A 26,711-nucleotide genomic window follows, 5' to 3' on the forward strand; every position below is an offset into this window, starting at 1 on the left:
AAGTTATAGCAGAAAGTAACAAAAGTTGTTTTGCCTGAGTGGGTCCTTGAAAGAATGCTAAGAATAAGACAGCTGAACTTCTAATTTTATCATGTGGTTTCTTACTTCAGACTCTTTCAGTGTCAAAGGATTGGAAGGTGGCAGAAGCAGTAACAATTTTTAAATAGCTTCAGAAGATACCACTCCCTGACACTGACATGTCCATCACAAAGAATCAAAAGCTGTGATAAGACACAGCTAGTGGATTAGTGGACAGATGGGTGAGGATGATCTAATGAACAGAAGTCAGTATGGCTTTTATAAAGGCATCTGTGTGCAAATGTGTGGGGTTCTTGCAAGGCATCTTTGAGGATGTGGGGATATTAATTTCTAAAAGATACTCGACAGTAATCATTGCCAAAGTAGCAGTCAGAAAACAAATACAATCCTAAGAATTTCCTGTGCCTTGGTCTGACTAACAGCCAACTCTGGGAATTCTGTTAATCAAATGTAGTGTTACCACAGGAGGAGAGCACCTGATTCTAGGGTTCTGGGTCACAAAAAGAAGGAAAAAGATGGCTCACCTGAAAGCAGCAAATAGGCATTTTACTGCAGTTTGTTGGAAGGTAATGGCAGGCTCTCCTGTCCTTCTGATCATGCTGATAAACAGAACTGGAATATAAATACAAATAGAATGTTTGTTCATGGTAAATTTTATTCATAACTTAGTGCTGATGCTATACCATAAGCCAAATGTATTTGCCACCACATTGTCCCTTCCTATAGAGGAGAACTGACGGGCTGAATCCTCTCCGTTCTGCATTATTTAGCTGAATAATTTTATTAGAAATAGACCTCACAGCTCTGGTGGCCTACAGCATCCAGTTTCCCTTTGACTGCAGAACATCACATTTCTCTGGTGATGCATGGGGGCATGGAGAACTACTGACAGTAGTTTCATTTGCTCCTAGAGGATATCAGTTCTTAGAAAAGCAACAAGCATAAAGCACATCAGCATGAGTATTTGTACCTGCCATCTTATAAAGAAAATTGTATCATCCTTTTTAGAGTTTTATTTTCTTAGGCAGCCAAGTGTGTCAGGCCACATTGTGCACATTAAGCACAACGCAGGACTCCTGACTAAGCCATATTTGGGCTGGGCACTGCAATGAGTCTGCATCCTAGGACTGCCTTTTTCCTGTTCTGTTTATGTCTTCTGGCAGCCCTTGAACTCGGCATGTGAAATGTACGGTTCTGCGTATGTCTAATCTAGAGGAAAGCTGAAGTTACAGGTTTAGTGCTGCAGTAACAAGCTAACTGCAAGATTTCATCGAATCAGTGTCAAAATGTTGCATGCATTTCTTTTGTAGGTTTGGAGAAATTTCAATTATGAAGCCAAAACCAACCTGAGAAACAACTGTTGCAATTTTATAAGTTTTGCTTTCATTTCTTAGTACCTTTCATAGGCAAACTGGAGATTATAAGATGCACTTGGTCCTTGTGCACGTACTTTATATTTTTGGTGAGAGCCACTCTCAGCTACTTACCAGAAATTGTTCTTGTATATCTTTTCCAGCTTATCATGTCCGTTTTCGAGAACAGCATGAAAGAAAGGGGCATCACTGAAAATGAAGCCTTTGACTGGGAGAAGGCTGGTACAGATATCTTGTTGTCCACTAGCACCTCAACTCCACCACAGCAGAACACCAGGCAAACAGCAGCCATGTTTGGGTGAGTGTTGCAGTTACAGCAGTCAGACAATAGACAACAAGCTCAGATCTTTTTTCAAAGGTTCCAAGACTATTATCATTCTGGGAAGTTGGAGCTGCATGGCAGCCACCAGTTCATCTGACTTTTATATGTTGGTATATGTTTTTAGTGGTGGATAGTGAGCTGAGTACAGCTGAGTGCATGCACTGCTCACACCTCCAGCACAGCTCCTCAGCCTGTTTACAGTGTGTTTCATGTGCTGCTGCAGAGGTACATTGATTGATGCTCAGAGGTGGAGATGATAAAAAGGCTTGATAAGGCCTGGTCGACTGCTCTGTCTTGGTGCTGTTGGGGGCCTGACGTTAGGGGTTACCTATAATCTCCAGTAATGTTATAGAATATAAAAGCTGTAAGGCCTGGTAAGCCTCATTTGCTCATGCAAAAGGGGAGGTTTCTTCACAGCTCAATGTTGTATGATGGGCACTTGAGAAGAAGCTTGCAGCCTGTGTATCAAGGGTCCCAAGATGCTTTCACTGATCCATCCCACTGTCTTTGTAGCTTTTGTTACATGGAATCCTCCTGTTCTGATTCAGGATGTCGTATCTGGGATAAAGCTGGAATGCCTGTTTTTCAACTTGCTAATACCCCAAAAGCTGCTAAGGAATTCCTGTGGGGCAGTGTGATAGGCTTCCTTCTTTATATACTGATAATTTTACCTTTCTTCTTGTCTCTTCCACAGGGTGGTTAATGTCACTCCAGTACCCGGGGACCTGCTCCGTGAGAACACTGAGGATGTCCTACAGGGTGAACATTTGAGTGATCAAGAGAATGCTCCTCCCATCCTGTCAGGTCGGCCAGTGGAAGGTCTTGGTCAGGCTCCAAACACGGCTTTCAATGAGGGTGAAGTTTGGGAAGAGACAGATGTGAATCGCAACAAACTCAGGATCAGCATCAGCAAAGTAAAGAACATTTCCTTGTCTCCTGTGACTGTTGGATGTAGGGCAATGGTTTCGTAGGCTGCTAGAAGGCACTCGGATCCACTGATGTACCATCCTATGTAGTAAGCCCAAAAAACATTGAAGAATTTTCCTGTGGAAAGGGGAAATTACAAACAATTTTTTCACAGAGTAAAAGCCATTGGGATTAATTTAGATCTTTATGCAAGTGACGTTTTGGGGGCCAGTAATGCTGAAGTGAATCTTTTTTACAATCATATCATTATCTAGGATTTAGATACTTCAAACAAGGAAATTCTAGTCCTTGCATAGCTGATACAATATCAGAACTGTCCCAGGCTTGGAAATTATGAACCAAAATTTTCTTGTATCCCAGCCTCTAGGGTAAATAAATGTAATCAGAGATGTCTTTATAAGCCATATTTTTCTGTACTTTGAATCATCACTCATTTTTTTCTTCCTTTTTTTTAACTTTCCTTTCTAAGGATAGGACAATCTATGATAAGCATCTAACAATGGTTTCAGCCCTGTGAAGAGTGAGAGAAACCATTACTTAATATTGTCATATTTCTGCATTCCAAGATCATATTAAACTTTTTTAGCTTACATAAAATGTATACTTCAGTTGATTTTCCTCATAATCTCTGAGGTGTTTCTCAGTGCTTTCTTGTAAATGTTACCTAATTTCTTGGAGGCGTCCCCAGTGAAGGTTAATTCCATAATAAATGTCAAGTATAAGAATCTGTCAGTTAGTTTATTAATCAGGTTAATTTACATTTTGCAAGTAAATTAGTGGTAGGTTGTCAGATACATACAGAATCTGTTAGCAGAGAAACATTCGTCAGACTTAAAGTGTTGTCAGGGCATATCAGATTGACGTCACAAACCTGTCTTTAATGGACATTTGTAGATTGGCATGTTAAATCTGTCAGTCTTCTGGGGCAGAATTCTCTTCAGTCTCTACTGGTACAAAGTTAGTCCTTATTTCAGCAATAGAGGTATCTTCACTAGCCTTAGTCTTATTAGAAAACATTATGCATGGACAAGAAATAATCTAATCTAATTTACTTAAAATTCTCCAATGCAAATAATTCAGATCAATGTGTTATCGGTATGGAGCATTAGCAGGGACATTACCCAATGCTGAGAAATTATGAACCAAGTTCAAATTACTTCTTCATCTCTCACTGGTCACTCTGCAATTCCCAGAAGTTTTCATTTAAAGGTATATGAAATAAGAAAAGCCTGATAGAGAAGGACAGTTCTGTTCACACAGCATACATTAAAAAAAAGAGTATTACAGAAAAATCCTCGTAACTTCTGTGTGTTGTTCTTTGCATTTCTACCACCAGGTGCCTTGATGCTCTTCAGTCAGACTTAGCACAGGAAAGTCCTTTGTGCGTGCTAGTTGTGTGTCATGTCTTAGGTAACTCATTCGCAAGTCCTGCCAGGCACTGTGCTATTTGTTGTCAGGTTGCTGCCAAAGGAGCTTAGGGAGTTACTCAGCATGGCAGCACTTCAGCTCTGACAGGTTCTGTAGCTACACAGCAGGCTGTGCAGCAAAGCCCAGGGCGGCAAGCTCTCCAAAGAGGAAGTCCTTTCTCTCCCTGAGGCTTGTTATCTTTAGTTTGTCTCTTGCCTGTCCTTTTGCTTTGCTAGAGTTATTATCTTTAGTCTGACTGTTCTCTGAGAGAGGATTGGTTTTTATTTAAGTAATGGTCACCACGTGGAGAAAAAAAGGATGCTTCAGATTTGATACGTGAGGGCACATCTTTACCTCTGCTTGTAATCTGAGGCATCTGTTGTGTCTTTCAGAACCACAAGGGCACTGGTGTGTTTAAACACCCTTCTGCTATCCACAGCATCACATCTTTCATCTTCTGGTCTCGTAGCACTAGAATTAACTGGCTCTCCCTGTCTTTTTCTTTGTATTTAGGGGATGAGTGGATCTTGCCATGTTTTTTCTCTCTAATAACTCTCTAAGATGATCCTTACTTCTCTGTGTACACAATTCAGACCTCCTTCTGTCCCACTTCTCCCATTTCTGTGTTAAGGACAGGGCTTGCTGTCACTCTTCTCCCTCACCATCCCCCAGTTCTCTGCTCTTGAATCTTACCAAGTTGATTCTACCCAACAGTTACATCAGCACTTTGCTCCATTCACAAACACTTTTGACCTTCCCTTATCACAGACCTTCTCCTCGCCATGACTGGATTACAGATTAAATCATTATCATCTGTTCTGCTTTTCCTCTAATTCTTGGAAGTTCTCCTCCACTCTTCCTAGCTGCAAAGCTCTTTAGTTATGCATTCCAACTCCGGCTTGGGTAGTTTAGGTCTGCTAATTTATGGGCACTGACTGACTTGCCATGTCTACATTGCATGCACAAAGGCAGCTGTCTGCCTCAGCAGCATTTTACTGAGATGCTGCTTCTGTTCAGACCATGTCATTAATAGAGGACAAGGGAATGTAGGGCATGCAGCAGGGAAGGGTAAGCACTCTCCATACATGTCCCCACACAGAGGCAGCGTGTTGCAGCTGATGCTGCATGGCAGGCAACACTGCAGTGTTGAATGCAAATCTTGTGCTGCTGCTGTAGCCCTTGGACCATTCTGCTTCTGTGCATTTGCCCCTCTCTTCCAAGGAGAATCAGCACTGTGGAAGGCAGAGGACAGCTGTGTTGGTCACCTACTTTTGCTCCTTTTTCTGCTGCTAAATTAAAAAAAAATCAAATTTAATAAGGTCATATAAAGAGGAAATACGTACAGATAGAGTGTCCATGAGCATGTTCAGCTCCCTGCATGTCTGTGGAAAGTTCTTACAGATGATGTGGTTGAGTGGATGTCATGGAAGACTTTGTTTAAAGGACCAAGGCTTACACAAACAAACAAACAAACCAAACCACTCTGGTTATTAGGAGATGCCTTACTCGTATCAGATGCAAAAGTTTGTACATTGCAATGTAATGCATGGACTCTGCTAAATGAATGTTGACAAACAAGGCTCTCATACATCTTGGATAGGCAGTAAGGGTTTGTGTACGCAGTAGGTTAACCAATGAGAACTACTTTGGATCAATGCTCAGGGTAATTGAAATGCATAGGCCACCTTGTAAAGATGCTTAACTATTTGAATTGATTTTAAATCCATACCTTATTTTAATACCAGCTGATTTCCAGGGCAGAGGGACCCTGCGTCCCTCCAGACATTGCTTGTGTAGATTGTGAAAATGCAACTGAAAGTGTATCCTAGGAGAAAGTCCAGGGCAACAGTGAAGGATGGAAATCAATGTCTTTGGCCAAACTTTGAAGTTCTTTGTGTTTACCCCCTCCAGACTCAGTGCATGGTGGAAGAGGAGCAGAGAAACGGGGTGTGTCCCAGTTCCCCTGTCCGAGTGCCTCCGGAGTCCCCGACCACACAAGTGCGCTCCCTCCGCTACCGCCGCGTCAACAGCCCCGAGTCAGAACGGCTTTCCACGGCGGATGGGAAAGCAGATCCACATGAAAGAAGGTTTGTTCACCCTCTGTAGCCTCCTGCCGCTTTTAGCAGAGTCTTGAGGATTGACAATTGAGACCAACCTAATCAGTAGATGAGGAGCCAATGCTCACAACTTTATCTAGATTGACCTTTGGTTCACCTCCTCCTCTACTTGCCCTTTTTGTCGTCAAAAATTTTGATGTCTCACACATGGAAGTCTTTCCCCAGAAGAGTCTGCAAGGCTTCTGGATGATCCTTGTTGAAAACACACTGCAGTTGTCCTAAAATCTAGGCAGCAGACGCTCTGGCTTTTGCAGCAACCTGCTGGCCTCTGAGATAGGCAGAGAAGCAAAGCAAGCAGCAGATGCAGGCTAAATGAGAAACATTGATGAGAACATGGTTTGGGGTTGTTTTTTTTTTTCACAACCCAGTAGAGCCTAACAAAGGGGAAAGGTGTTGTTGGGGGAAAATGGCTATCATCCTGTCTACAAAGGAAAGAGATGCTGAATTGGCTATCATACTGAAGCAGTTCTTCGTGCCATTGTAGGTTCTAAAGAAATATTTTTGTTTAAGCCTATCTTTCTGAAGTGTACCAAGAAATGGGTGAGAAGGACTATACAGGCTTTCTCTTATGATCCCTGTCTTTAACCACAAACCTGATGTGTTTCTAATGGCTTCTTGTTGTGTCTCTAGGTCTCGAATGGATATCCCTGGCTCTCCATCACGGCTCGTGTGCTCCTCGCAGCCAGCCCAGATGCTGTCCATCGATACTGGCCAGGCTGACCGGCAGGCGAGCGGCAGGATGGACGTGTCCGCGTCCGTGGAACACGAAGCCCTCAGCAACGCTTTCCGCTCGGTGCCGCTCGCAGAGGAGGAGGACTTTGACAGCAAGGAGTGGGTTATCATTGATAAGGAGACAGAGCTGAAGGACTTCCACCCCGGTGCTGAGCCAAGCACCTCTGGAACCACGGATGAGGAGCCTGAGGAACTAAGGCCTATTGAAGATGGGGAAGAGAGAAGGCGCCTGGGGGCAGATGCTGCAGTCAGGCCGAAGACTCATGATGGGCGAAGTCGGGGTATGCTGCCTGTGACCGAGGAGGACAGTTCCCATAGACATGAAGGACCTTCTCAAACAGTGTCTGACAGTAGACATGAACAGCAGACAGGAAGTCCAGCCCATTCCCCCTTACATTCAGCACCAGCTCTCCGACAAAGGAGACGAGAATCTGAACCTACTGGTCCTCAGAGACAGGTAAGATCCCTGGGTCTGTACCTTGTTGCCTAGCATAGCATCATATTAGGAAACCTCAGCTGTGCTGGAGAAGTCTTTGATTCCAAGCATGGATGCTATTGTAAAACTCTTCTGACAGTGCTGGCAAGTATTGTGAACACTTCAGAAGTGTTCCCAATAGCCAGTGATGTCCTTCTAAGGACACACTGTTACGAAGATCTTTTGGCCATTTTGGTACAGGGACAAGAGGAGAGCACAGCTGTGATTCTGGGTATCTCTAGTCACTCCTCTTATGCTCTCCCACAGAATTTTGTTAATAACTGCTTAGTTGTATGGAGGTGTTGTTAGCAAATCTTCTCCACATAGCTTCTCAGCAGCAACAGCAGTGTATGGCAAGAGAATGCCATCTTATCACACGTCAGCACTGCACAGGCCCACAGCAATGCAAGTCATAAAATAACTCCCTGAAATTAATCTTTTTTCTAAATACCTAATAAAAAGCTCAGAGTAGCCAGTACATACATCTCATCAACCTTACTTCAATGAGAGGCATTGCTGTTACCATGTATTTACTCACAGAAATGTTCTTTACCTATCATGTTTTTTCCATATAGTTGTAGAGGGTTTTTTTTCTTTCAGTTTTGCTTTTTTCCTGTCGTCCTCTGATGCTATAAAGCAGTTCAGTTCTTAGTGGGAGGTGATTTATTAGATTGCCTGGAAAAATATGATACACCAGCCTCAGAGTTCCTGTCATATCTAATCTTCATTTCTCAGAAGAAGCTTGTCCCAGAGTGTTCAGTGCAAGAGACAATCAAATTGTTCCCCTAAGAGTTTTTTGTATTTATATGTTGATGAAGATCTCTCATGCACATGGGATCCATAAGTACAGCAAAGAGCAGGCAAGTTTCGGGTCATGTACACAGTGATACCCTCCTATGACAGACATTTGTGCAGTCTGCTTGTTCCTGTCTGGAAGATGGTAATTCTGTTTCCGCTTCCCTCTTGAGCTTATTCTCCAAGGAAGTGTTCACAGGACTGGAGCACATTAAAAGAACATCCTTCTGTTCAGGTCTTGCCCAGATTCTTCTCTTCTGTGGATCCCTGAGAGGTACAAGAAGAAAACCATGAATGAGACAAGAATCTATGTAAAAGGAATCAAAGCAAATCTTTGCAAATCACCAGGCAAGGTGTTCCTTGCCAAGTTGTATGAGGTTGCAGCATTTACAGGAAGGATAGAAATGCTGGCAGCAGGCACAAGTGGGACTGTCCTGCTGAGTATGGAACAGAGGCAGCACATGCTTCTCTTAGAGACTGCATTCCAGTTGCAAGGTTCCGAGGTGGAGGTGTTTGCTGTATAAAGCCAATTTGTTGAACGCCCCAGATACCTAGAAATTGCATAAGGCAAGATTGGCAGAGTTGGAAGGGTCTATGTCTGAATTTTGTGTGTCTGTACACTTTTGGGATTGGTCAGTGCAAGATCTGCAAGAGGCGATGAACATGGTAAGAGCCAGCTGATAAAAACCAGCTGTAAACAGCAGCATGGACACTTCACTGACATATTTAGTGCAGCTAAAGAAGGCTGGAAAGGCCTTTTTGGCCAGAGTACATGCACTACTGAGTGAAATGACTGGGGGGGGTTGGATAGCACAAAGACTTGCTATCACTGCACAGTGATACTTAAAAAGCAGGCAAAAAAGATAAATGGGATTGGGGGTGATTATTGCTAATATTTTAGGCAGCCTTTGTTCTCCAGCAAACTGCATTTTTTTTGTTCCTGTGTTCTAAAATGCCCTCTATTAACTCCATGGCCTACCTTTGTACGTACAGAGCAACACTGGACTTCCTTGGCTGACTGGGATTTAGTTGTTCTTTCTTTGATGTCTGGATCCTTCAGTTGCCACTGCAGCTGTGCAGTGATACTCATATTTTTCCATTTTCTGTCACAAAACCAGCTGTTAACTCTCAAAGGGACTTGGTGCCTAAAGGAAAGTAGAAACCTGTTTTCCTTAGGTACAGCAAATATGGAGGGACAGATGGCTGCAACACTAGTAAGAAGTTGACCAAGGACTTAACTAGTGAAAATACTGAAGGCCTCATTAGCAATGGCAGATGTTTCCTGTAGCTCATGCTTGTGCTTCTCTGGGTTTGATTAAAACTGTGATTAAGTTGTGTATGTGTGTGTGTTTGTAGGTGAGTAAATCTTCCTTATCTTTAAATATGAACTGAGCCTATAAGATAGGTAAAAATTTCACTAAATGCTGAGCTACCATGACTGAAGTCATAGGCTTTGTTGTACCCATTTGTGACCTCATTCTGGTGTCCCAAAAACTGGTGATCATCCCTTGGTGTCAGTAGAGAACTCACTGAAAGCAAGTGAGGAATCCCTGCTCTAATGCTTCCTTCTGTTTCTCCAATCTGGCTCCAGTCTATGAGCCATCACTTGTAACTGGCAGAAAGACAGTGAGTTCTGGATTGTCATAGAATCACAGCATGGCTGAGGTTGGAAGGGACCTGTAGAGATCATCTAGTTCTACCCTCTGCTCCAAGATGGATCACCTACAGCAGGTTGCTCAGGACAGTGTCCAATCAAAATATCTCTGAGGATGGAGACTCCACAACCACTCTGGGCAGCCTGTTCCAGTGTTCAGTCACTGTTATGGTAAAAAACTTCTTATTGTGTTTAAATGGAATTTCTTGTATTTCAATTCCTGTCCATTTCTTCTTTTACTTTCACTGGACATCACTAAGAAGAGTCTGGATCCATCTTCCCATCAGGTATTTATAAATGTTGATAAGAATCCCCCTGAGCCTTCTCCAGACTAAACAGTCCCAGCTCTCTCAGCCTTTCCTCAAATGGAAGGTCTTCCAGTCCCTTCATCATTTTTGTGACCCTTTGCTGGACTATCTCCAGCGTGTCCATGTGTCTCTTGTACTGGGCAGCTCACAACTGGAACACAGCACTCCAGGGGTGGCTCACCAGTGCTGAGCAGAGGGGAAGGACCATCTCCCTCAGCCTGCTGGCTGCACTCCTGATGCATCCTGAGGAGCTGTTGGCCCTTTTTGCCGCAAAAGCACCTTACTGGCTTCTGTTCAGCTTAGAGTCCACCAGGAGCTCCGGGTACTTCTCTGTCAAACTGCCACTAAAACAGGTGGTCCCCAGCGTGTTCTGTTCCTCCCCACGTGCAGGACTTTACACTTCCCCTTACTGAACTTAGTGAAATTCCTTTTTTCCCATCTCACCAGCCTATCCAGCCACCTCTGAATGTTGGCACAACCCTCTGGTGTGTCAGCCACTCCTCCCAGTATTGTGTCATCTGTGAATCTGCTGAAGGTACACTCTGTCCCATCATGCAGATCACTGATTAAGTTGTTAAATAGTAGTGGCTGCATTATCAGCCCCTTGCTACACCATTAATGACTGGACTTTTTTTCTCTAAGCATGATACTTTATGACCAGAAGACTACCCAGTTTTCAGTCCAATTCACTATCTACTTATCTAGCCCATATTTCATTGTTTTGTCTATAAAGATGTTATGGGAAACAGTGTCAGAAACCTTGGTAAAGTGAAGATCAACAACCTCCCACCCAGTCCTCTCAGCACAGGAAGCTCTCGGGTTCATCAGACATGATTTCCCCTTCATCACATGTTTGGAAATGTGATTTCCAAACAGGAAATTTGCTGAGGATTTGCTCATGTCCTTTCCAGGAGGATTTGCTCCATGTCCTTTCCAGGCTGACCAGCCTTTTGTTCCCTGAGTTATCCTCATTTAGAACTCAGATGTTTCTTCTAATGTCAGTCTTTTAGAAGACAAATATTGTAGCTCAAATGCGAGAGATGGTGCTGTCCTCGCTAAAACTCTGTGGGTGTAAGAGAGAGCACAGAATGATCAGATGCTGCTGTGAGGAAAGTCAAGTACAGAGGAGGTTCTGAATAGCCTGGGGGAGTTTCTGACCCAAATATTCTCACATATTAGGTATCTCCCAGTTTCAGATGACAAGAAAATGGCTGCAGTGGAGCACAGATCTCATGGGAAGACCTGGTATAAAGGGAGAACAGAAACTATGTCCTGTTCAAGCCATTCTCTATGTGCACCACTCAGTACATCTGTTTAACAGAGCTCTAAGGGTTTACTTTAATGTATGCATTTCAGGGATGTCCTAATAAGATTCAGCTTTTTTTTTATGCACTGCTGTGCAGATAAAGCTATAGAAATAGATAAAGAATGACTGGAATAAAAGATTGAACCTGCACTTCTGTTTACATATTAATGCTGACACAGGGTTGCTGTTACTGCTGGAAATAATTTAAATCCATACCTTGCAATATAATTTAAAAATCTGTCAAGTTCTTAAGAATGCTGAATAAATTCCCTGATAATTGGCAGAGATGGCAACTTACTGCTGCCTTCTGCACTGACAAGAATTACAAGTGTTTATACATGTGTGAGTTTTAGAAATTATTTCTGACTATAGGTCTGTGCTCATAGGTATTTCTTGACTCTCAATCTCCCCTGCTGCTAGTGCAGTTGGCATTGTGCAAAATGTTTGGGGATTTGCCTGCCTGAAACATGCCTGTCCAAATAATGTCACATCTAAAAACCACAAGAGAAGTGAAGAATGAAAGTGGGAGATGATATTAACTCTGCTTTACCTATCCTTGAATATATTCTGCAGGGTTCAGAGAGCATTTTGCTTAGGCTGTCTCTTACAGTCTTATCTCCCAGAGCCAAGAGTTCATCTGTTAGAAAAGGTCCCAATGTGAAGAGGCACTAGTATGTTTTTCCTCACCAATTCAGCTGTGTAGTTAGAATCACTCTTCAAAATCATCTTGCTAAATGCTATCTTCAGCCTCTTTTCTCTGACAGCCAGGAGAATGCCATGAGTGGACTTGCTTAAAATTGTCCATGTCTTGAGCCTGAGAGGACAGCAGGGGAAAAGGTGCTTTGTGTCTTGGTTTCCTTTCCTTTTTACAGCATCGTCTGTGGGCTGCTCTGAGGGGACCTGAGGGACCATTTCTCATGTTGAGAAATGGGCATTGGCAGAGGAGGGGAAGACTCACTGCTCCTCACAGTTTAATTCCCATTGAGCTGCGTTTGATGCCTGTTGTAGATGATGTGATTCTTTGACTGTCAGCTCCTCTGTCTTCACTCCACATGAGAAGAGGAGCTTGTCAGCTGATGGAGAAGGATGAACGTAGGGTTGGCCTCTTACACTCTTTGGATTCAGTGTCCCTGTCCATCTATGTGTTAGGAATAAAGGGTTCACAAAAGGGTGATAGTAGAAGTAATGTTCACATATGCTCTTTATATATATATATATATATATATATATATCAGGTAATGGCAGTCAAAACCTTAAGTTCAGTAGACATTCCTAATTACATTTTAGATCTGTAAAATACATTGAGTTCTATCTACATCACATTCTCCTGGGGCTTAACATACGAGGTGTCCTACTGATCCTTTCCAAACAGAGCAGAATAGGCCTGATGGTAGGTGGTCCAGCCTGATTGCTGCAAAGGGATGAAGGAGGGCAGCACCTTTAGCACTGACAGAATAATTTAAGCATTAGAGCATCAGTGAAAAAAGGTGGCACATCTGTAAGCTCAGCGTCATCCTGGAGGCAGCAATACCAAAGTGCACTTACTGATGGGGTGTTGTAATGGCTTCTTCATGGCCTGGGCAAGGTCCTTGGTCCTGTGCTGTAGAGAAGGTCTCTCTGGGTAGCTGGAGTGATCCTTTGAGATCTGAGAAGTCTTTACCATATTGGGATGATCTATACCTTGGAAATCATACAATATGCTGAACCCAAACATGGAGCAAAAATTAGGAATAAAGATTCCAGTAATGCTTAGCTGTGCAGCTTGGAAATAGCACACCCAAGGCTGAATTTCTACACAAAGAAGAGATGGTTGTCTTTATGAGAAATTAGAGCTGCTGTCTAGATTTTATTTGTCTCTCTCAAGTACTCTGTATGACAGCATTACATTATTATTATCTGAGACTCTGATCTATGCAGTGACATGCAGTACATTTAGGACTGTGAATAATTGCTTTTCACATTTAATGCCAACCACGAACTGAGTAGCTCTCAGGCGCTTCTGAAGATAAGATATCTGCCTCAAAGCACTGCAAAGATATTGAAGGTGACAGGAAAGAGATGACACTGGATGACATTCAGCTCTTTCTCTAGTGCAAGGGCAACATCTCCAGTAAGGTAAGGAGAGCAGTTTTGGCTTAAAAAAACCCCAGTATCGCCTTTCCACATTTCACCTGCAGAGACTTCCTGAAAAGAAATGCAGCACAAGGAAAGGAATGCATTTGAAAGGAAAAAAGTGATTCCAGGAAAAAGGTCCGGTTCTGGAGATTGAGACTGCTGACCCTTGTGAAAGTGCTAGTTTCATAAAAGAGGTAGAAGGGGAAGGAAGGGCTTAGCACTTTCAGGGTGAAGGATCTGAAGTCATTCCTGTAATGCCTCTCTCTTCCATTCAGAGCATAAAGGGAAGATAGGGACTGTGATCTCATCCCAACACAAACTGTCCTCGGTGTGTGTACTTCCTCCCCCTCCTGGCTATCCCAGGATTACAGAAGCAGAAAAGGGACCTAAGAGTGCATCTTCTCCTTATGTCCTCCCATGGCCCTGTGTTTTGAATTTCTCCCTGAAAGGAGAATTATACTCTGCCTGCCTTTCCAGCTGCTGTCTGTCCACTGCTTGCCAAAACTGGAAGCGTTAATACTCCCCCTACAGGCACTCAATCAAAATGTATCAGGAGGCCAGCGGTGTAAGTGTGAGAAAAGTCTACTAACAGCCCCCAAACTTGCTTTTTCAAATCCCTGGAGTGAGTTTTAATAAGACTTGTTGAAAGAGCCCCTGAGAACCCCTCACATTTAAATACACATAATCATTTTAGGGCTAGGTGTTTCACCTTTTATCATCCATGTGGTTTCCAAATGTGTTCAGAGTTTAACTGTTACCTATGTGCAAGATACATGAATAGCCTAGTGACATGCCAAGATGAGCACTGCCAGTGGAACAGAGAGGTGAGGCATGTGGCCTGAAGAGCCAGAGGAGGGGACAAAGTAGCAGAGCCTGGCACTGCTGGTGTCACTCTGGCTGGGGAGAGCATGGCAGGCCCCTTGTAATGACAGGATTCCATGGTGCCCATAGCATCCCTGGGAACTGATATCCATAGAGCAGTAAGTAAGGCCCTGTGTAGAGCAAAAGCATTTTTCATCCGCCAGCGAAGATGTCCGCAGCATGCGCATCACAAACCAGGGGCGAGTCAAGTCTTTGCCTGACACCTTTTCCTCCACTCTTCTTGGTCTTTTTCAGTTGGAGGAGGACAGGCCTTCTCAGCACTCCCTCCCGAGGTACAGCCCCCTGAGAAGACTGGCGTCCTCCGTTTTCTCCTCCTCAACCCTGGAGACAGAACACTACCCTCACGTTGGTGGCACTTTCATACAGCGCAGCCGTTCGGCGGAGAGCAGCCCCGTGCGCATGCCCCACCGCAGGCACATGCCCCTCACGGCAGGAAACCACAGACTCATGCCTTCCGTCCTCCGCATTTCCAGGTCCCAGCTCCAGCAGGTGTGGGCCCGCTTCACACACAAAACATAGCCTGTTCAGGGAAGCAGCAGCCTCCATAATGCAATAATAGATCCCACCCACCCACAATGTGTCACCACTTAATGCAATATTGAATCCCAGACAACACTGGCCTAAGGTACTGTAACTTCCAAAGCCCCTGCAACCAGACCCCACAGAGACTGAAAACATCTGCCTTTCTAAACCTCCCAGCAGCCTGAGCGAGGGGCGGCAGCAAGGCCGAAGATGAGAACGCAGATGGTGAACGTGTGGTGTGTGAAAGAGGTGGATGCCAGGGCTCATCTGAAAAACTCGCTCGCGTGTCCTGCGGCCTCGGGGTAGGAAGTGCAGGGCTGCCTCACTGAACACATGCAATCGAGCAGCAAACATTGTCAAGTTATGACTGGAATGGAGAGACTGTGGAGGTATCAGCAAGCGTTACCTTCCTCAGCAGAGCGGTTCAAGCATCTCTGTTGGTATCTTACACTGGGCCAAATCTGTAGGCAGATTAACTTCATCTAGATATAGGCAGACTCCCACTCAAAGCTCACCTGAGGCAGGACCTCAGGTTTGTCCCTCTTGTGGAGTTACAATCATGTATCTCTTTGTTGCTTTGGCTTTGGAAATCCCCTTGCTTTTGTTGCAATTTGGTTTCCATACAGTGACCACACATTTCTGTCTCTCTGGCTGTGCCTCTGTTACATGACAGTGAGACTGTCTGCTCTCTACTCCTAAGCTGCTCCAAATTTTCCTACCTGTCCCCAGAGGCACTGACTGTCGAGTTGGATAGCAAAGATTTTCTTACTGATCCAGCTGTATACTATGCTGTTTTTAAATTCCAGAAATTTTAGGCACCTGCAGCTTTTCAGTGGCAGAGCAGTCCTGCTTCTTGGCCTTGCTTGGAAATGCCTGTGATAACAGATCTCATTTGAGAAATAAAGTGGCCTCAGCTCCTGGTATACAGAGCCCATGAAAACCTTCCCTAAAACTGTGAATCTCAAATGAAAAGGGAGATCAAAGTTAATTTGTCATAAGTATGACTTATTTCCTGTGTTTGCAGAAATATATTGCCCTTCTCAGTAGAGTTGCAGGGTAAAACACCAGACTGTATGAAGACTTTCTGTAGTTAAGTGAATATAGTAACTGTCTTCTATTGCCATGAGCCTTTGGTCTGTTCTTCTGGGAGAAGAGGCAGTATGGATGTTAAGGAAGAAGGGGTCATAGATGGTGCTCAGGGCTCTAGGGAAGTGCAAGTCCAAAGTAAAACATTGTGCAGAAAATATACAAGCATAGGATACAGGCAATAAAACATGTAGAAAGCTCAGACAGATGTGAAAATGGGTTGGGGTACGTTTGGGTGTTGGAAGGAGGTTGTGACATGGAGGTCTCACTGCATAGGTAGGGTGTTTCCAGTGGGCTTACAATGAACAATTCCTGCCAAGCAGTGCTTTCTGTAGGTACATCTGCCCTACCTGAGGCTCCCTTAATATTAGATTCACCCTCCCATAAGCAAGACCAGATAGTGCAGCCCCAGACAGGGTGGGTGGTGCTTCCTGAAGTTCCTAGGACCTGGCTCAGCATGTCTGCATGCTGCAGGACATGGTCTGACAGGCTGACAGAGCATCCTGGGAGGTGCAGGGCTGGAGATGGAGGGGCCAACATGCCCTCCTTGAGAGGATTCGGCACAGATATGACCAGCCTCTTCCCACAGTCATTCTTGAATCAGTGACATCAATTTCTTTTGTCCCAAGAATATGTGTGAATGGGACAGTTTACTGTTCAGACTAAATTTTTATCTGCAATTTGTTCATGAGCTTTATTTTTTAAAAAGGTACTGGGTGTTGCCAAAAATACTTGGGCTGAATTAACCAGTAGCCTAATCCTATTTGGCAGTTCCCTTGTCAAGCACCAAGATACAAAAAGGAGCAAGGCTTTGCTCTTCTCAAAGTGGCATGAGAAGGGATAATTTCCTTAAGTAGACTCTACTCTGATGTTATTTTTTTCCAACTTCAATAGAGACTTTAATGGAACAAGAGATTCCAGAGAAAATGGAATTTGTGAAAGCACTAGACTTAAATCAGTAACTCTTAATAATTTTTGTTCATAGCATCCAAAGCACTGATTTTCACTTTTCAAGGTCAATTTTAGGAATTAAAATTACTCTTGTTCTCTTTTTAAAGAAAAATCAACCAATTTTTAGTTTTGCAGGTCAGAAAAGGGGAGAAACTGGAAAACTGGGTATTTATAAACTCTAAGCCCTTTGTTCAGACAAAAACAATGACTAGCCAATAAATAGCTCCATACATAAATTTCAAGGGTCAGTGATCTAGCTAATGCTACTCATCATAATGCTGTTCACATAAACTTGATCCTGCTCTTGTAAGTTCAAAATTCTGGTTTATAAAGATGATTAATTTATATAGACTCCAATAAGACTTTCTTCCAATTAAAATTATTAATAAATTGAAAGCCAACTAGACAAACAAAATATGTTTATATGTTGCTATCTCTTACAAGAGGGGCTGTTACTCATTAGGACTCCTGACCTCCTGCCCTTAGCTCAGCACTATTCCATGCCTTTAGTGGCTGTCAAGAAGAACAAAGAAATCACTGAGGAGAAAGTTTGCAGTGACAGAAGGTGGGTGGTTTGATAAAACACTACTGACAGACTGGCTCTGCAGAAGGATCTGAATTGCTTGATAAATTGCTTGCATTCAAAGTAATGATTGCATGCACCCAGGGACAAGGTCATGTTTGGAGTATGGAAGATGTAAGTTACATGTACAGAATGAGAGAAACTGTGCCCTGGGAGGTGCTGTCTCCCAAAATGAGGTGAGAGTTAGGTGAAGTAATTAGCTGCATCTAAGTTCTTACTATGCTGCTACAGCAAAAAGGAATAAATACATTCTCTGGTGTGTCAGCAGGAAAATGGAAGATGTGAGCAGAGGGAGATATTTGGTGGTGGTGAGATCACTACCAGACATCATATCCAAGTCTTGTACGGAAATTTTTGTAAAAGATTTTCAAAACCTAAAAGAGAAGAAGTGGTACAAGAATGCTTGATTCTGTAAAACCTGCCTTGTAGAATAAGCTGGAAGAAATGCAGTCTGTCATTAAATACAAAACTAAAAAGTGACATGATTGCTGTTAGGTGTCCCTGCCTGAAGAGAGCAAGAGGGGTTTTAACCTGCCAGGCAAAGATAATGAGTGTAAGGGCTGGAAGATAAAGTAGCAAAGGTAAACCTAGAAGCAAGATGCTCATTTTAAAGACACAGGTGTGTGTGGTAAACCACTGAAATACATTATTAAAAGACACTGAAGTTTTTGCTGTTCAGTCTCTGTAAGGTAGGATACTGGTTTCTAAACTAATCCTGTTAAACCATCAAATTTGGGCTCTATACCAGAATAATTTGACATGTTGCTGTCACCTGGGTTTTATGGGAGGTCTTATTTCATGATCAGTATGTCTTTTACAATTTAATTCTGAAAAAATTAATTGGTGCTAATGGCTGGAATCCTGATGTTAAAGTATTATGCAAAAAGTATTAAAAATAGCCAATTTGAAGGGGTTTTTTAACATCTTCATCTAATGCTGTATTAATTACTATGGAATCTACATATTGTTGAGGAACAGTTGGCAAATTAAAGAAATGTGAAAAGAGATATTTTTTATATATATGGAAATGTAATAAATTAATATTGAAACTAGTGCGGTGCAATTCTAAAAAAACTTATGTAGATTACATTTATATTGCATTTATTTATTGTGTTTAATTTATAATGACTGCAATTATAAATGTAAATATGTCCAAAATCAGTTGGCAAAAAACCCAACTGATGGAAGGCTGTTGCCATGAAAATTGGTCCGGGGTCTGTGGGCTGAAAAGTTAGTTGCCCTAGTTATTTGTCCTTCTGTGTTTGGTAGGGTTTTTTTAGTTCTTCAGATGGAATGAGCCAGTGGGAATCAATACTAGTGAAATAAAATTCCCATTCAGCATCACACTCTTAGGCAAATTGTGTTCATGAGAAGGGTCCAAGAACAGGATTTGCATCCTGAGGGATGTACTCTTCTTTTACATACATTGTACATAGCACTTGTTCTCCTCAGAATCCAGATTGGAAACGAGCGCTCCCTCACAGAGATCATTGGCATCAGGACAGGTAGCTGTTGCTGGGATCTCATGATCTACTTCAGTGAGCAAATGTTCATCACTTGTATATACATATAAAAGCCATCTTTTTATATCTTGGCCTCTTGGCTCCTTTCACTTTCTTTCTATGCAGAATGGGAGATGTTTCCAATCTATTGCTCTCTCCTCAGCCTCCTTCCCTCAGGAAGGAGCTAGTGAGATATGATTTCTGTGAAAATGTTATGTAAATGCTTGGGTTAAGCTAGCATTGGATAAATGTGGTTATGCCAGCATGCATTCACTTTCAGGGGAGACCGTTTTGGTGGGAGGGGGTTGACTGAAAATGAGTTGCACTGACACAGGTGCAGGTCTGCAGATGCCAGTGTGCATTAGGAGCATCCTCTTGATACCCCCATGATGATAAAGTCCCTGGTGTGAGCCTGAACTTGTCTACCATTCCCATTCTTTTTTATTACTGTAGGGGGGCAGGCATGTGAAAGAGTTGTGGTGCACCACCTCTTTCACTATTTAAAGTCTCTTTTATTGCAGTGATGACAGAAAGTAAGGTAGAAATGCCCTGTAGAACAGCCATATGTGTGATATAACCCCATCCTTACACTAGCTCTTCATTATGAAGTTGCTCCTGTTCTACCACTCCTTCTCTTTGTTGTGTGTCTCAGCTTGGGCATTGTGGGCATTAATGTGGTCAAGACTGCAAGTCCCCCCCCTGCCCAGGGTGGAGAAGCTGTACTTGGACAGTGGCCTCCAGTCTGGATTGAGATAAGGCAGCTGATGTTCTCCTCATTGTTCTCCTCATTGCTCATTGGGATCTCGTTATTGCTCTGTAAGCACAGACATTGCTCAGCAGCTGCCACCCAGCTTCTGTTCAAATCTGAACCTGGCTGCAAGAACAGCGGCAGTTGGCTATAGCCCCAAGCTGCTGGTAGACTTCACATGCAGAACCCTCTCACCTTCACCTCACTGAGAAGTTCTCTTAGATCTAGTTGCCTCTTTGTTCCAATTTGCCTCTCCCATCTCTTCCCTGTATGACAAAGTCTTTTTGCTCTGCCTTGGTTGCCTCTGTCTGTCCCACTCCATACGTTCACCTGCCCCCGTGGCTTACCTCCATTACCATTCATGGAATCTCATCCCTCACATCATTAGTGCATCCCTGGATACCTGCACTACCTTCTGCCTTTGCCATTCCCAAGAATCTGCAGAGCATGCCTCCTGCACCGGTTTCCTATGCATTGCATCGCTCGTGGTGTGCCATAAAATCCCTATAGCACTTTGAGCAGCAAAGGAGCCTTCCCTCCCTCTGACTTCCTTGGAGGAAATTGGAAAAAAATGGCACATTTTGGCAACTGGAGCAGTCTCAGCTCTACATGGAATCTGTGTGAGGATCGCACTGTTTAAAGGCAGCTTGATTTCAAAAATGAGAATGGAAGATACCTTCCATTTTCAAGACAATTTCAAATCTGGGAATCCTTAGGACTTAGCAAGCTCTGCCCAATTGTTGTCTTCATCAGCAGCTAAATTTAGACAGCTGGCAGTGCTCTTTCCCTTAAGACACAGGTACCATCTGTGTTTGCAAGCCATGTAAGTAGCTGGCTGAACACCGTTTCTATTGCTGTGAGCATGTCTCTAAATTCTGCTTAATCAGTGCCAGGTTTCTGTGAGTGAGAAAACGTTGCAACTCCAGTTGCAAACCTCCAAGTTCTTCCAAATGGATGTTTTCTGGGCTGGCAAAATTTGCTGTCCCCATTCTCCTACCTAGGAGCTGGGAGAGTGGGGAGGTTTCAAATCAAATAGGGTATTTCAAACAGCCAGTAGAGGAAAACTGTAAGTGCAACAGAGCTGACACTCTTCATTAACTGTAAACTTTAACATACCAGTGTTTCCTCCTGTTGCCTGTCTTAAACTGGAGGTATCACGGACTGCTGGATTCTTTTTTGGGGATTGGTGTTTACTTTGCCACATATAATGACTGTTCTTCCCTTATCAAGCCTGTGCTACTGCCATTAGGCCGCCAAAGTATCTTGTTGTTTTAAACAAGCTCTTTGTTTTTTCAATTCCATTTGATACCCAGCTCTCCCCAGCTGCTTCTGGAGCAGCCAGACCCAGGTGTTACACAAGAAAGCAGCATGCCTTTAAGAACCAGTCAACAGTCTTTCTTTCCTTTCTGCTATATTTTTTAGATACAGGACCTCTGGAAAGAGGCCTGTTGCTTGATCAGCCATAATAAGCAGAGGTGTTTTCAGCACCTTCCTCAGCCCATTCAGGGGCACAGAGGTTGAATGGCTCTTCAGTAGCTCAGCTGTTTCTTTTCCAAAAGTGGCTCTAAAGCCAGTGGACACACAGCTCTTCTAACTCGCCTAGGCTGTGAGCACTTGAAATGAGAAACAAAACAAGTGTCATTTGGGACACTTCTCTGCTCTGTGCTTCAAACATTTCTTCCAAAGATTTTACTTTGGAGTGTTTATCTACCTCATTTGTCTTTTATTTCAGTAGCATTGCCAGGCTTTGGTACCATCTTTGTCACTGACTACTTTGTCCCAATGTGTGCAGCCTCTTCTGAGAGTCTTGGTGATTTGTTTTGTAGTAGAAGCCTTCTGCAGTCAGAAGGACCCTTCTGCAGTCTGGGAAACCAGAGCAAACACCTCAATTTAGCCTTTCCAGAGTTTATTCAGAAACACCACTTGTGGTACTCATACCTTCATATAGACTCTTAAATCCAAACGATTCCCAAGTGCTTTATTTTTGCCATTAATCACTTCCCTGCTGTTTGACATAGGGGAGTCAGGAGCAAGAAAAGCCTTTTCAGAACATGTCAGGATGAAGCCAGATGTTTGGTTGCACAAAAGGAATTTCAGGAGGCTGAATATTTTTTGGTGATCTGTAAATTGTTGGGACAGTGGGTGGGACCTATATACCAAATACAACAAATATCATGGAGGCATTTCTTTGACTGCAAATCACCAGGAACTTCCCTTCCTCTCATGTAAAAATGCACTATTTGAATCTGGTGCTGTGATCCTTTGTAAATAAATTAAGGCAAGAAAATACAGCGATTGCTAGTTCATTCCTCTCTTGTAAAATAGCTCAACAATAGGAGACTGAAGGTCAGAAGGTACAGAAAGATGTGTTCAGTCCTTTTCCTGTTTTCTAACGTCCTTCCCTCTCACACTGCCATCAATCTTCCATGATATGTATATGCGGAACTTTTAAGAGCTTGACAGCAGCACAAGATTGTTCTTGAAAATAGAAGATTTTCTACTGCTTATCTGGAGGGATTGGTGACAGGTACCAGCCATGTTTGTCCAGTGGGTCTGGCATCTCTTCCTTAGGCTCCGTGGAGTCTCTGTGGTATCCAGTCACATTTGTATTACAGCACTTAGTAACTGACGCAGTCCTGCGTCAATGACTGAATTTATTTGTATTGCCAACTGCTGGGTTATATGAATGAGACATTTTATTAATGGTTGTCATTAGAAATTTATTCATGACAATCTCAGAACTTTACCTGAAGCTGAGACCATTTTGCTACTTTCATATTGAATAAGAAAGGGCTCTTTTATCCCAATCTACTCAAAAGAGAAGCTTTTATTTTTATTTTTCCTTTTCTTGTTTCCCTTTGGTAAAAATGGGAAAGAACAATTTGGAGGTAGCTATCATGTATTTGTCTAGCTCTGCTTGGCAGTAACAGATGGGCTGCAAGAGGCTAGCTGAAAAAATAAAATTGCATTTCCTAGCAGACAAGGTCTGAAGCCTTTAAAATCATGGATAATTTGCGAACCCCTAAAATCCTGTTAGTGTTTATGGTGAAAAAATTGCTTCCATTATTTCTCAGCTTGAGAAGATGGGGTACCTTCTTCTTGACCTGCTTCCCTGTAGTTACCAGCTCTCCCCAGAGTGACTGGAGGAGATGATAATTTCTGGAGAGGCTGACCAAAGTAAGCCAGATGTGCTTCCTGATTTCACTGTTGTCCCCAGTATGGTGTTGTGATGCTTTTTGCTGGAGTTTCCATTTCTGATTGTCTGTGTGTTTGTGTGTGTGCATGACCCACACGTGGTGTGTGAACGGTCGCACGTGGTCCTGCCTTACAGAAGAGTTTCTGTGCCAGTAGTGGGCCACTTTGCACACCCCCAAATGCTGAAAAGGCTGTTGCAAAGAACAAATCTCAACACTTACAGAAAGTATCTTTATGGTGTCTGGTTCAGGTGGCACACCTGGCCTCCTCTGCATGCTGCAGGTCGGATTTCAGCAACCTGGCCCAGCCCAGGTCTCTTAATTCAGTGTGTTGTAACATACATACATATCTCTCCTTTTGCTGTCAGTTGGTGGCAGAGTATTCTGGTGATGAGAACAGTGCTGGCACTTGGGACGTAATTTATAGTATGCAAACACCTATTTTGGGTAATATTAAAACATGAAATAAAACACATAAAGGTTGATCATCGCTACACTACCTTGCTTTTTGTTGTGTTTTAATGCCATGTGTTTTGTGTTTGGGTGACTATAACAACAAACCTGCATTGGTAGTTCCAGGGGACAGCGCAAAGATTAATTTCTGGGAAATGTTTCTAAGTGTTATTTGCTGTATTGCAACTTCTTTGTATCACACCTGCCATTGAAAAAAATGATGTTATGATGAATGTACATTTTGAACAAGCTGCTAACCATGTAACCTGGGGATTGGAAGCAATCCCCATTTTACATTCACTTGCATGTCTTCTAGTGTTTGAAAAGAAAATTGCTTTATGTTCGGAGGTTTTATTTTTTCATATGCAAAGTGTTTCAATGAGTTACCTCATCTAGTGCACTTGCCTCGTAAAAATCCCCAGGGTTTCCTCCAACAACTCCAACAAGTTTCTCAGTTTAATTATGAGTGCAATTAATTATCTGGCAACATGAAACACAGTAATGGCAAATTTCCTCTGAACAAGTCAGATAAGGAGGATTTCCATGGGACTCTTGCCCCTTCAGCTTGGTCCTTTCTAGAAAAACCCCCGCCAGATCAGGTTCTTATTCAGCACTGCTGACTTCTGGTTATTTTTATGACTTAGGAAGATGTTTAGCTTTCAGAATATTCTTCTTCTTTCTTGCTGCTATTAAGTTGCCTTTACAGTTAGGGACTAGAACAATTTTTGAATTATCATTTCCTTCCACTTGCTCACTATTTCCCAAGTCTCTAATGAATGATAAAAATGAAGTGGTCCCCATGTCCGCTCAGTGGTCCCCATGGTCCCCATGGCTCTCGCTGGAGACTCTGGTGGCTACAGAGCTGGGAAGCTGAGTGGCAGGCATTCCACTTTTACAGAGCTTTTGCTTCCATCCAAGACGCTAGGAAAACTGGCACAAACCTAACACGTGAAAGCACAAACAGGGAGGAGCAGAGCACTTATCCAGCACAGGACTGGATTGTCCTATTCACCTTGGTCAAAAGAATGAAGAAAAAGCCTGTGGAGCATTTGATGGTGAGATGCTGGATAGAAGAACATCTCTAACATTTATGGTGCTGATTCTTGGAACATGGAGATCCTGCAAGTAAGCATGGCAGCTCTAAGACCCCTGCTACTTTTACCTCATCTGATGCTGGTTTGAAGGAAGAGCTGCTTCAGAAACTCAGATTCTAGGTTTTTTTCCACTCACTGTTGTCAATCCTGCCAGATCTCCCAGTCCCGATCAAGCTTAGTCTATGTTGGCAGAGGATAATGTCACTTCCAGGATATGCTAAGGTCCTGATAGTATCCAAATAAAAGCTGTTACAGGGAAGACTGGACTACAGCTTTTGCTGTCTGTGTGCCATCTGCATCTCTCAGGACTAAGGCCTCTTCCCATTCCCAGTGGAACAATTAACGTCGTGTTGAGAACTTGATTTCTGCTTCTCAGACTTTTCAGCTCCCATGAAGAATCTCAGGGACCAGCATATCCTTCCTTTGCATTACCTTTTGTCACCTATTAGACTTCTGTTGCTGCTAAGCAGGAGAGTCCAAACCATTTTTAACCAGCTGCTGCTTGAGTAGGAGGTGAATGTGGGTTTCTGTGGTCATTGCTACTGAGAGGAGACAAAAGCCGTAGGGAACCTGTTGTGCTACCTGGTTTGCTTGAGAAACTCCATCTGCTGGGACTTGAGTTTGCTTGAAGCAGTGGATGTCAGTGCAGTCCCTTTCAAGCAGGTCTCCAGTATTAAGAGGTCCAGCAGGAGGAATTCCTCAAGCTGCCAGGAGTCCTCACGGACTGCTAGGGACAGAAGGTTTGCAGAAGCTGTGGAAGTTCGTCTCAGGGGGAAGGCAGCAGGGAGATGGAGGGGACGCAGCCTGCTGTAGCTTTAAAGGCAGTACTGTGTAGGGATCAGTTTGGAAGGACGTAGTTGGCTAAAGGGATCCAAAGCTTGTTTTCCTCGAGTCTTTTTATTCTTCCTTATCTAATCCCTTTAGAGCCTAAGGTCAACCCCTTTTTGTACTGCAATAACACTGTAATATATGCTTGCACTAATTCTTCTGGTATACCAAGCATGCAAGACCAATTTAAAGCTTTTTTTTCAGAAGAAAAAGACTGTATTATTGTGTATATAGAAATACTGAGAGAGAATTTGAATTCTGTCTCCTGTATAAAAGCATGCATTGATTACCTGTATGTAGATCATGCTGTAAATGCTGCAGAGTACTGTAAAATCCTACACTTGAAACCACAATGAACAGGCAATGTCATCAAAAACAAACAAAACAGAAGCTGTGCAATGGATTTTGTGCCTTTTTTAAATCCATGTATGTTAATCCAGACAATCGGGAAAAAAAAAAAAAAAAGAAAAAGCAAACAAACAAAAAAAAGCTTGTATACTACCAAAACCTTATTAAAGAATCAAAGGCAGCATCTTGTTGATGGCTGGGTTTTTTATTTGATTTCTTTCTTTGTTTTTCTACTTCCTTTGCTCTGGGAAGGTGTCCCCTGCTCATCCTTGGGTACATGGGAGCACCGGGCAGGGAGCTGAAGGAGATCTGGTAGAACAGTGAGAGGTCCATTATTGTTTACAAATGTGATCACTAAAAACTTGCAGTTAAGACAGATCTGGGAATAGAAACCAAGTTATGTGACTGTTAGAGGTGTGTTCTATGTACTTTGGGAAGGCCACACTGTGATTTCAGTTCAAGGCATGTGAAGGCTCAGATACCTGTGGAAAGGGTGGTGGAAACTTCGCTCATGCAGAAGAATCACAAGATTTCAGCTCCTCGAAGGCAGAGAGCAGTTTGTGCAGGCAGGTGATGGTCTGGGAGGAACAGCCTGGATTAGGCTGTGGTCTCAGAGGGTTGTACAGTGTGTGAGTCCCTTTTTCTCCTGGGAATTCTGTGGAAGGTTAGGCAGGATTCTTCCGAATCTGCCTTTAGCAAGGTCCAAAGCCCATCTTCTCCATGCTTCAAAGTGTGTTTTGGTTTGCCCCTGACAGGCTGCTGGTATGGGGCAGATACGTACATCTGTCAAGCTCTGCAGAAGGATCCAGTGATGCCATGGTTTAGAGCACAGTCTGAAACAGAACAGTAGATAAAAGTGCATCATTTCCTGAATTTATGTGAAATAAATATTGTGAGGGGGTTTTACCTGTACCTGGTTGGTTTTTGCTTACAAGAGATGGGAGAGAAAA

General features: G+C 43.1%; 1 protein-coding gene across 6 annotated transcripts in view; it reads left to right on the top strand.

Annotated features, from left to right (window-relative positions):
- The window catches only part of TTBK1 (tau tubulin kinase 1), a 91,590-nt gene that overhangs the window by 47,558 nt on the left and 17,321 nt on the right, over positions 1-26,711 (top strand). For all 6 annotated transcript variants that reach the window (XM_069009191.1, XM_069009188.1, XM_069009190.1 and 3 more), the window contains 4 exons: positions 1,556-1,710; positions 2,429-2,648; positions 5,980-6,155; positions 6,816-7,374. In XM_069009191.1, coding sequence (XP_068865292.1) covers positions 1,556-1,710; positions 2,429-2,648; positions 5,980-6,155; positions 6,816-7,374 — 1,110 coding nt within the window. The remainder of the gene's footprint in view (positions 1-1,555; positions 1,711-2,428; positions 2,649-5,979; positions 6,156-6,815; positions 7,375-26,711) is intronic.

This window comes from Aphelocoma coerulescens, chromosome 3 (genome assembly GCF_041296385.1).
Source record: "Aphelocoma coerulescens isolate FSJ_1873_10779 chromosome 3, UR_Acoe_1.0, whole genome shotgun sequence".
Taxonomy (NCBI): Eukaryota; Metazoa; Chordata; class Aves; order Passeriformes; family Corvidae; genus Aphelocoma; species Aphelocoma coerulescens.